The sequence below is a fragment of the Chiroxiphia lanceolata genome, chromosome 1 (assembly GCF_009829145.1).
Source record: "Chiroxiphia lanceolata isolate bChiLan1 chromosome 1, bChiLan1.pri, whole genome shotgun sequence".
Taxonomy (NCBI): Eukaryota; Metazoa; Chordata; class Aves; order Passeriformes; family Pipridae; genus Chiroxiphia; species Chiroxiphia lanceolata.
The window spans coordinates 121,640,595-121,651,713 of NC_045637.1; the positions used below are offsets into that span (position 1 = coordinate 121,640,595).

The 11,119-nt window shown below is 53.5% G+C and overlaps 2 protein-coding genes across 2 annotated transcripts; both read left to right on the plus strand.

Moving 5' to 3' along the window:
* The first annotated feature begins 717 nt into the window (after positions 1-717).
* On the plus strand, positions 718-2,965 carry HOXA2 (homeobox A2). The gene is made up of 2 exons (XM_032679376.1): positions 718-1,232; positions 1,910-2,965. The coding sequence occupies exons 1-2, from the start codon at positions 851-853 to the stop codon at positions 2,659-2,661; spliced, it is 1,134 nt and encodes a 377-aa protein (XP_032535267.1). The 5' UTR covers positions 718-850; the 3' UTR covers positions 2,662-2,965.
* A 4,358-nt stretch (positions 2,966-7,323) lies between these two features.
* On the plus strand, positions 7,324-8,724 carry HOXA1 (homeobox A1). The gene is made up of 2 exons (XM_032691283.1): positions 7,324-7,936; positions 8,369-8,724. The coding sequence occupies exons 1-2, from the start codon at positions 7,324-7,326 to the stop codon at positions 8,722-8,724; spliced, it is 969 nt and encodes a 322-aa protein (XP_032547174.1).
* The last annotated feature ends 2,395 nt before the right edge of the window (positions 8,725-11,119 follow it).

An 11,119-nucleotide genomic window follows, 5' to 3' on the forward strand; every position in this document is an offset into this window, starting at 1 on the left:
AAAACAAAAGAAAAAAAAAAGGAAAAAAGAAAAGAAATAAAAAGGAGCCCATCGAGGCTGAGTAGGGAAGGAGAACGGGAAGGAGAAACTAGTTTTGGAGGAAGTGCTATTCCTAGGAAAAAATCAGGATCCTCTGCTTCTCACTCCTGCCTGGGTGTAACTTCTTATGCGGGGGCCTGACGGTGTCAAAACTTTAAAGATTAATGGATTACTTTGTTAATGACTCAAGGCGTCAGATTGAGGTGCTTAAATGATTTGTGAGGTGCAAAGCGTTTTCCTGACAGTCCCAAACAATGAGAGAAGAGTGTGCGGGTGGATGCGAGGGAGGCTGCAGGACAAGCAGCCACACACACACACACACACACTCGCGCACACACACACACTCACAGCCTCTCACACAAATATATCCACGCACACGCACCCTCCCCCCACCCCCGATCACTTCAGATTAGGACACCAAGGGGATAGATACTCGACATATCATTTCCCTCTTTAAAAAAAGTGTAAATAAAGCCTTTCTGGCCCCCAATGAGGCGTTCCTTCCCGACTTTTTTGGATCAATCAAACAGACAGTGGCTTCTTTTGATTAAAGCCCAAATTGTCATTGGGCAGAGGCAATCATGTGACAGCCAATTCGGTCCAATTTCAACCTTGTCTCCATGAATTCAATAGTTTAATAGTAGCACGGTCCCCATACGGCTGTAATCAGTGAATTAGAAAAAAACACCCCACCAGCGATCTTCTATGCTATATTTTTTTCTCCTCTCTCTCCTTTTTCTTGGGCCTTCCCCCCCCGAGCCCCCTGAATCCGAGGGAACTTTTTCTCCGCGGGGGCTGCCAGTTGAAGGCCATGAATTTCGCATTTGAGCGAGAGATCGGTTTTATCAATAGCCAGCCATCGCTTGCTGAGTGCCTGACATCTTTTCCCCCTGTCGGTGATACATTTCAAAGTTCATCAATCAAGAACTCGACGCTTTCACACTCGACACTGATTCCTCCTCCTTTCGAGCAGACCATCCCCAGCCTGAACCCCGGCAGCCACCCTCGCCACAGCGGCGGCGGTCGCCCCAAGGCGAGCCCCCGCGGCCGCAGCGGCAGCCCGGGCCCCGCCGGCGCCCCGCCACCCCCGGAGTACCCCTGGATGAAAGAGAAAAAGGCGTCCAAGCGATCCGCGCTGCCGCCCGCCTCGGCCTCCGCCTCAGCCGCTGGACCTGCCTGCCTCAGCCACAAAGGTCAGTCCAAAGACGTGCCGCCGGCCCCGCCGGGCCGCTATTTCGGCTCCCCGCATCCCCCTGGCTTCGCGGGGGGACGAGAAGGAGGGCGGGCGGGCGGGAAGGACGGAGCTGGCGGTGATCGCTGGAAACCCAAACTTTCCCCAAACTTGCTTAATGCGGGATGATTTATTTGAGTTGGAGCTGACCTCTCTTGTCTCGCCGTCCTAGAGTTAGGATATTTGACAGTAATGAAGAGTGATAGATTGCTCCCGCTCAGCTAAGCAGCTGATGCATTAATTATAAATTGCGGTATGGCTAATATAAAGTTTGCTCTGGTGTGGGGAGGTTGGGGAGCTGGAGGCAGCGATTTGGCAGAGGCGGCCGAGGGGCACGCAGCACAGGGCGCTCAGCAGTGCAACACAATGGGTTTACTGCATCCAAAGGCGGCCATTTTGTTGCAGTTGCTATTTTATGCTATATGGACATATAGATATAGACACATACATGCAGAGAGAGCACTCCCGCCCACCCCCCCGGGGATGCGATGTGCTCGGGTGCTGAAATTCAATCCGTGCATTTATCTGTTTTGTGTGTGCGTCCGTGCGTTTTTGCTTTTGCTGTTCTGGCGGTGATGCTTTGGGGTGCGTGTGGTGGTGGTGTTTTTCTTTTTTTTTTTTTTTTCTTTTTTTTAACAGACCCCCTTGAAATCCCCGATAGCGGTAGCGGTGGATCTAGGCGCCTGAGGACGGCTTACACCAACACCCAGCTTTTGGAGCTAGAGAAAGAATTTCATTTCAACAAGTATCTCTGTAGACCAAGGAGGGTTGAGATTGCAGCCTTGCTGGATCTGACTGAGAGACAAGTCAAAGTCTGGTTCCAGAACAGGAGGATGAAGCACAAGAGACAAACCCAGTGCAAGGAGAACCAAAACGGCGAGGGGAAATTTAAGAGCCTAGAGGACCCCGAAAAAGCGGTGGAAGAGGAGGAGGAGGAAGAGGAGAAATCCCTCTTCGAGCAAGCCCTTAGCAACGTCTCCGGTGCTCTCTTGGAGCGGGAAGGCTACACTTTTCAGCAGAATGCCCTCTCCCAGCAGCAGGCGCAGAATGCGCACAATGGCGAATCCCAAACTTTCCCCGTTTCGCCTTTAACGAGCAATGAGAAAAATCTGAAACATTTTCAACATCAGTCACCCACTGTTCAAAACTGCCTCTCAACAATGGCCCAGAACTGTGCAGCTGGCCTGAACAATGACAGTCCTGAGGCCCTAGATGTCCCTTCTTTACAGGACTTTAGCGTTTTCTCCACAGATTCCTGCCTACAGCTTTCAGATGCGGTTTCCCCCAGTTTGCCAGGATCTCTGGACAGTCCCGTAGATATTTCTGCTGACAGTTTCGACTTTTTTACAGACACACTCACCACAATTGACTTGCAGCATCTGAATTACTGAGAAATTAAAGACGTCCTCTCCAAGGGTCCTGCTTTCTCCTCATTATTACTTTTTTCCCCTCCAGTGAATTAATTTTATTTTTCCCCTCCCTTTCCCTTGTCAGTATTTTCTGTTTGTTACTTCCCTCTGCTATGCCATTTTACCGTTTCTTATGAAGTTTTAGTTGTGTTCAATTTTAACCTAGCCACATTCTAGGTCCTTCTATGAAAGCAATATATGAGGTCTGTAAGAAAGTGATCATATAGGAATGTATCTTCACTTTCTTTTTATTTTTGTATTGCATTAGGATGCATTGTCATAAGTATTTTTGGTAGAATAAATTCTTGTTTGCTACAAGGAGCTTTCTCTTTTTTCTTTTTCTTACTCCTCTCTTTCTCTCGCCTTTCAAGACTGATAACATGATGGGTATCTCTCCCCATCCCTTCCACTATTAATTTACTAATAATCAAAATCCAACGTTCTGACTACGAGCTCTTCCCTTTTGGCAAATTAGGATGTTTATTAGAGAGGAAAAGCCCATTCAAATTCTTTATTGCAAGGATTATCACAAAGAAAAAAAAAACCAAGAAATTAAAATCGTTCACAGGTTTGATGGAGATTTGTTCCTTTTAATGGATAAACGCAGCATCTTATCTCTGTGAGGATGCAAAACTTGGAAATGCGAGCTGTAACAAAAGCATGAACGAGCACTTTCTCTGTTACAGGCAGAACATAAGAGAGACACAGTAGGATAAGCGTCTCCTGCAAAAACTAGCCAGTCACATGAACGAATGGAAAGGCTCTTTAAGAAAAAAAAAATCTCCTGTTTTTCTAGAAAGTAGTGCTTAGCAGCCAGCAAGATTTTTCAGGAAGCATATCACAAAAAATATCAGAGTTCACAGAGAATGCGCCTGGTTACTTCTTACATGCTGAGCAGTCCAGAAATCAGCTCTAGGAGGAGAGGAAATGGAGAAGTTAGTGCCTGTGAAATCAAAAGGGTGGCAGAAACATAGGGGGAAGAAAAAGTATTTAGGTAGGAACCAGCTCTTCCACTCCATCATTTGAGGGGTGGTGCGGGGGCAGAACCGAAGATATTTTTCTGTTTAAACCTTGCGAGGTGAAGAACTGATAACGCAAAGGGGAAAGTCTATGACTTTAAAGTTACAATTTCCTCCGGCTTCCCATTCTTCTGCTGGCGGCAGCAAAGACGGGCTTTCAGAAATCTCAACCAAATTGCCTGCCACCCCGCTAGCAGCGTTGCGGGAGACCCCAAGGCGGAGGGTGAGCCCCGTCCTTCGGGCTAAAAGCGAGCAACAGATGCCAGCGGGGCTCTGCCGCTCCGGGGATGGGGAATCCGGGGAGGGTGCGTTCGCGGCTTCTTGTGTGCATATGAGTGCGTGTGGTTACATTACACAGCCGAGCGAGGCTTGGGTGGGTGTTTGTGAACGGGGCTCTGCTGTCTGTCCATGCGAGGAGTGTCGTCTCCCAGCTCTGCAACACGCTGTGGAGCTGGGATGCGTGGATTATAGCTGGAAGGGCTGAACGCAATTCTTCCGAAAGTCATAAATCAAACTCTTTCTATGAATGAGAATGTCATCAAAGAGATCAATTGCAGGAACACATGCACAAATAAAAATCCTCTTACGTATTTGCCGGGGCTGGGGATCCCCGTCTAAAACCATTAAGTGAGAAGGCGTTTAGTCATAATTCACTTTTATTGCTCTTTTAAAACAACAGCTTGGCTGAGCTGCGGGCGGGCGCGGTGAAACCTCGGTCCTGGTTCTTCTTCTCTCTGCTCCAGCCATGTCCCTGCGGAAAGCGAGCAGCTTCATCGGCATTTTAACTCCTTTGCCACTGGGTTAAATTGGATCACAACGTGCCTGTAAGGGCTGGGGTTTCTTTTGTGCCCGGATTTCCGGATGCTGACAACGCTTAAACCAACCCAAATCAAACCAACAACAACAAAAGAAAATGTGCTACAAGGTTTCAACTTTTCATAAACTGCATTTAAGTAAATGGGGGAATTCAGCGAGTAGGAGCCGCCTCCGTGTCCCCCGGTGAGCCCTGGGGCCACAGGGAGGGCACACTCCCACGGAAAAGCCTAAAGTGCCGGGATGGCCCCCTCGGCCCCCGTCTCGTGGCAGGAAACGCGGAGCGAAGTCGCGGAGGGGCCGCTCCTGCCCTGCGGGCAGGGGGAAGAGGTAGTAGCTCCCTCTCACCGGGTTGGAGAGGAGGGAGAGTGTGGTGTGCGTTCCCCCTCTGCTCCGGCCCTTCTCATGATGTTGCCCCCACGCTTAGTAAAAGACAGCAAACCCCCACAGCCCCGTCAGAGAGACAAAGCAACAAGAGACAATGGCACGAAAAAGGGAGAGAAAAAAGGATTTCAGGATGCTGGAGACTGTAAGGAAATTGCTGTGATTCATTGGAATTTCTGGGTAAAATGGATCTCTTTATAGTAAAATATTTTTTTCTTGGTTGTCTGAAAAGGTGTCAGCCCTTTTATTAGTAAACAGTCCTAATCACCTGCCTTTTTTCTCTGCCTTATGCTGTATTTATAATACATGGTTTACAAGAATGAAATAAATGTGTTTACATCTGTAACCATAGCCAAAACTGGTGCAGAATAATACCATAAACGCCTCTGGAGTGTTGTTGCTCTTGTCCTCCACCCTGGTCCCCTGCAGTTTAAGAAACTGAACCTTTCCAGAGGGCCCTTAGTATTCCTACCTCTGTAGTAAATCAGAACAAATAGACATACTGAGTGCACCGGGATAGATGTGTGGTGGAGAGAGCAGTCCTTCGGTTTTGGCTGACAGTAGAGAGGCCTTGGAGACGGCATGGGATAAGGGCTGACCTAATAGCAGTAGGAGAGCTTTGCACCTAGGAGAGAGAGTTATAGTTCATGTGGGAGGGAGGAGCTTGAGGGTGAGTATGTAGGGGGGGGTGTGTTCGTGAGGAAGGAGAAGGGGCAGGGTAGAAGAGCCTTTTGGATTTCAAAACAAGCAAGAACTGAGCGTGAGAACAGAGGGATGTAAGAGTCGGCACCTGCAGAAACAGAGGGAGCAGGCCCTCCTGGGGCTGGTGGCATCCATCCATCTTTTTTCAAGGTTAACGTTTTGCAGGATGTCTCTTGAAGACTTTTGCTACCGTCTTTTCTGCCTGCAGATGGCTGGGTGCACCGGGATGGACGCATGCCCGGCCTTTGCCTCCCTTTTCATTTTCCCAGTACGTAAACCGAATATGAGGTCGTAACCCACATCTCACCGCCCCTCCTCCTTCTCTGGCCACGGACCCATTTTTTTACCACCTCCTCAAGGAGCTGGGAAGGGGTGGGTTTGAGTCGATGCTCAGCGCGGTTCCCAAGGGTCCTGGGGCCGCCTCTGCCACTGGCCATCTGCCACCTCTCACCACCGCCGACTCGGGTGGAGGAGCGGAGGAACAAAGGGGCCGGGGCGACGGGCCCTGCGCCTCCCGTCGCTCCTCTGCCCCTGCCCCGGGCCGCCTCCTCGGGCTGCGACCCACGGCACCCCGGACAGCCGTCCCCACGCTCGGTCCCAGGGCGAGCGGGCGGCAGCGGCGCCGCGGGAACCCAGCAGATGGGCTGCGGAGCCCGCGGGCCCCCGCCCAATCATTTGTCCCCCTACCCCCCTCCTCCTCCTTCCCTACCCCAGCCTCGGGCTGGCGTGAGTGAGCCCGGCGGAGGTGCGAGGGGAGCAGGGATGAGGGACAGGGGGTGGCCGGTGAGTTTGGGAGAGTACAATGGCGGTCAGTCCCAGAAGAGGCTCATTTCCATGCTAATGCCCACGGCCGCCTCGTGATGCAGCTGGACAAGCCCCTTTAACTCTTGGCGTGGCGTCGCCCTGGGACTGCGGCGGTGCAGGACCAGCGAGATCCCTCGGCACCGGCGCTATTCCCGTCCCCCTTGCATCTCCACCCACATCCCATCCACATCCATATCCTCGACCCCATGCTTATTCTCCATCTTATCTTTACCTTCATCCCTGTCCCTATCTCCGTTCTCGTCCCCACAGCAGTCCCCAGCCGCATTCACGTCCCATTTTCAACCCCGGTCCAGGGGCTGATGCTCTCAATGCTGTCCCTGCCGCCCTCCGTCCCATCCCTCACCCCGTACCGCAGATCCAGTCGCCTCTCCCCTCCATCCCCCGCTTCCCCGACCGGTGGTTGAGGGGCGACATATGAGCCCCACGCAAGCCTGACAGCGCCGGCAGCAGGGGTGATGCTGGGGCGCCCTCGCAGCAGCACTCACCCTGGAGGGGACGGCCGGTGAGCTCCGCGGGCCGGGCGCAGCCTTCGGGTCTCTCCTGCCTTCCCCTCTCAGCTGGTGGGTGAGACTCAGGGGGCTGCCGCGGTGGGGGGTGTGTGTGTGTGTACGGTCCGGCCCCCCACCTCCCTGGGGGGCTGCCGCCGCCGCCCTGCCCAGCGGTGCCGCGCCGTCGGAGCGCTCGGCGTTTAAATGCCCCCGACGCGGCGCTGTATCAGCGACAGGAGCCGGGGAAGCCCCGCGGGCGCCGCAGCCATTGGCTGCCGCCCCCCACGTGCCTGCCCGCTGCCGGCGCCTTCGTGTCATTTTCCTGCCGGCCCCATGGAGGAAGTGGGAAAGTTGGCGCGGCCCCGCCGGACGCTGAAGACCCGGTGGCGGCGTGACAGAGGGAAGCGGCGAGGATGAGCTCCTTCCTCGAGTACCCCGTTCTCGGCGGCGAGGCGGGAGGCTGCGCCGGGCGCGCCTTCCACCCCGACCACGGAATTACAACTTTCCAGCCCTGCGCCGTCAGCGCCAGCAGCTGCAGCGGAGAGGACCGCTTCCTGGCGGGCCGCGGGGTGCCCATCAGCCCCCACCGCCACCACCACCACCCCCCGGCCCAGCCTGCCGCCTACCAGCACCACGGCGGCCTGGGGGTGTCCTACGCGCACCCCGGCTGCGGCCCGACCTACGGCTCGCAGGGCTTCGGACCGGCGTACGGCCCCTACACCCTGGGGCAGGACGCAGAGCTGGGCGGCGGCTTCCCTCCTTGTGCCCCCGCCGTGTACTCCGGGAGCATCTCCTCCTCTGCCGCTGCGCAGCACCCGCACCAGGGCTACGCGGGGGGCCCCGCTCAGTACGTGCCTCCCCCTTACGGGCAGGAGCAGCAGAGCCTGCCCCTGGGCACCTACAACCATGCCCTGTCTCCCCTCCACGCTGGCCACCGGGAAAACGCCCGCTCCCCCTCCGCCGAGACCTCGTCGCCGGCGCAAACCTTCGACTGGATGAAAGTGAAAAGAAACCCACCCAAAACAGGTCAGTGGCCGGCGGGAGGGCTGGGACGGGGGCCTCTCCTGTCTCTCTCCGCCGCGGGTGCGGCGAAAGCGGTGCGGTGCCCCGCCGGGCGCTGGGCAGGTAGGGCGGCCCGCACCTCTGGGAGTAGTCTCGGCTGTCTGCCCGCGGTGCTGAAAGCCAGCGCCGCTTATGCCTCACTTATTCCTGACTCCCACTTCTCCTCCTCTCCCACGGTCATATTGCTCGTAATTCATAAACCACTTATCAAGTTTCCTCTGACACTAGAGGCTGACTCCGGTTTAGCACCTCGCACTCCATCACTCACCCTGCCGGGGTTTCCCTCTTATCCAAAGAAGTTCTTGCTCCCTATCGCTTAGTCGGTGTGGACATATTGATTAAGTCCCCTATAAATCATTTGCACTCACTTACTTACCGCTGCATGTCCCCTCGCAGGCAAGGCTGGCGAGTACGGCTTCGTGGGGCAGCCCAACACCGTCAGAACTAACTTCACCACCAAGCAGCTCACCGAGCTGGAGAAGGAGTTTCATTTCAACAAATACCTGACCAGGGCCAGGCGGGTGGAGATCGCCGCCTCCCTCCAGCTCAACGAGACGCAGGTGAAGATCTGGTTCCAAAACCGACGAATGAAGCAAAAGAAACGGGAGAAAGAGGGGCTGCTGCCCATCTCTCCTGCCACCCCTACGGGCTGCGAGGAGAAGGCGGAGGAGTCATCGGAGAAGTCCTGCTCCTCGCCCTGCAGCGCCTCGCCCGCCTCCTCAACCTCGGACACGCTCGCTGCCTCCAACTGAGGTCGGCCGCGCCCCGACAGCTGCCCGGCGCGCCGCCCCCGCCAGCGCGGCACGCGTCCCTTCACCGCCGTTCTGTCGGTCCCTCGGTCGGTCAGTCGGTCTCCCGAGAGGTCTCGGCGCGCTGCCGCTCCCACTCCCCCTACCTCCACCGCCCCCGCCGCCGCCCGGCCTCGAGGGTGCCAGCTCCTCCGAGTGCCGGCGCCTTGGTGCCAGGGAATTTTTTTCCCTGCCCCCTCTCCCTTTTCTGCTGGAGGAGCTGTGTTGGCACGCGTGTAAGGGTCTCCCTCCTCCACTGCAAGGACGTTTCTCCGAGTTTCCCCGAGTGAACGACAGGTTATTTAGGGTACATAACCTCACAAAGAGATGCACTATTGCAAGTGTTTACACGACTTATAGGACTTTCATCCCCTTAATTTAATGTATTCTTTGTTCGTGTCTATGAGTTTGTTGCTTGTAAATACTTTGTCCGAGAGATTTATCTTTTTACAGATTTTTCTAGAAATGATGTTTCGATTATCAGGTTAAGCAGGGTGAGTGCATTCGCCAAACTGGACCCACTTTTATATTAGTAACGACCGTATCAAGTAAACATCTTAAGCTCAAGCAGATACCTCAAAAAAAGTAGCGCTATTTCTGTAATGTGACAAACAAGGCTTCAATTGCACTAGGTTTTGTAAACCTTATCCGGTGTGCTTGCTTCCTCTCCCTTTCTCCCTGCCCCAAAAGCTGTGTTGGATTACGCTCAACCAAAGGGTTCAACCATTTTAAATACCTCACCTCTTCCTATTTTCATATTAACCTTCCTTTAGACTTGATGTCTTTTCAACCTACTCGTGAATGTGATGAATGGCCAAATGAATGTATAATTTCTGTGGTTGGTGTCCAGACCATTGCATGACGCACCGTGCTTTGCTGTACTGCGGGTACACTGAGTTCTATCAGTTGTCGTGTGTGAGCGAAATGTCCTCCTGATTTTTCTGTACAATCATGAAAAGCTCTGGGATTCCACAAATGAGGGAAACCAGGGCAGGATTTACGGGTCCTTATAATGTCTGTAATAAATATATTCCACTTTCAGGTAGCCCTTGTCTGCCTACCTCTGCATGACGTCAGTGCTGAGTCACAGGCTGGGCTCAACAGTTTTGTTTCCTATATTTTCTTCTACTGGAGCCTTTCCAAGGGGAAAAGGCAAGAGTCTCACAACCTTACTGCTCATGTGTTTTGTCAGGGTTAGAGCTCTGGTTGCCCAGTCTGACTTCTTACACAAAACTTCTTCCTCTCCTATGCTCAAATATTATTATTAGAAAATATAAGGCCATTCTCTCCCTTCTCCATAACTGGGAGGAATTTATGGTCCCAATCTATTTCTAAAGCACAAACACGAGAACTTCCTGGGTCAAGTGCTAACCTTTTCACCTCGAGGTGGATGCTGACACTTATATAAACAGAGCACCCTTCAAAAGCAGAAACTGTCTTCAGCCAGTCTTTCCTCACACTGCAGGCCTCTCTCCAAGGACTGCACATTTAATTAGCCTGGGCACTGAGTGAGTCTGGCTTCTCTCTCCCACCTCGGGCTGCCATCCCAGCGGCTGATGGGATGCCGAGGTGGTAGATGCCTCCCAGTTCTTGGCAGAATATTTTTGTCGTGAACCTCAGCCCGTTCACCCTTCGTCCTCGATCCCCAACACTCCCCCCTTTTTTTTTGGGGGGGTGGGAGGGTGGGTAAAAGAGCAAGCTCTCACACATAAATATAATAAGTATTACAAGAGGTGTCAAGTGGACAGCAGGTCGGGGGTGGAGAGGAGCCTGTGTGGGGAAAACCTGGGTGGCAGGACAGAGCAGAGATACGCTCGGTTGGACGGGGGTGTCTCAAGTCACTGATGCCTCTTGAATTTCAACGCAAACACGCGTAACATCTCCTTCACTCGGCCCAGCTGCGGGAAGTGCTACCGGGCTTCTCCTGGGGCCGGGCTGCCCACGCAGGCTTTGCTCTGTGGGATCCGCAGAGAGTCAACGAAATTTTCTTCACTTCGGTGTCAAAAGAGACAAGCCCTGATTTGCAAGGCGTGGCGGCCATATCAAGAGCCGAGCTATCTGCGAGGGAGCAGGGCTGTCTCCAAAGGCTCCCGCCGATGGCTCTATTTCTTTCATTTCCCCGCCTGCCATATACTTTACCTTTTGTTTATTGGGGTAAAGCCACAAAGCAAAACAGATGGCCTTCTTCCAGAGATTTGGATGTGTTAAAGTGGCATTTGCATGCCAATGAGGACATTTCAATATCGAAATCTGGATCTAAACATTGCTGGAATCCGGATCTACAACTCGGTTCCCCCGGTACTGACTTAATGTGTTAGAAAGAGTGGCCATAAATTATAGCCTAACTGCGAGAGACAAG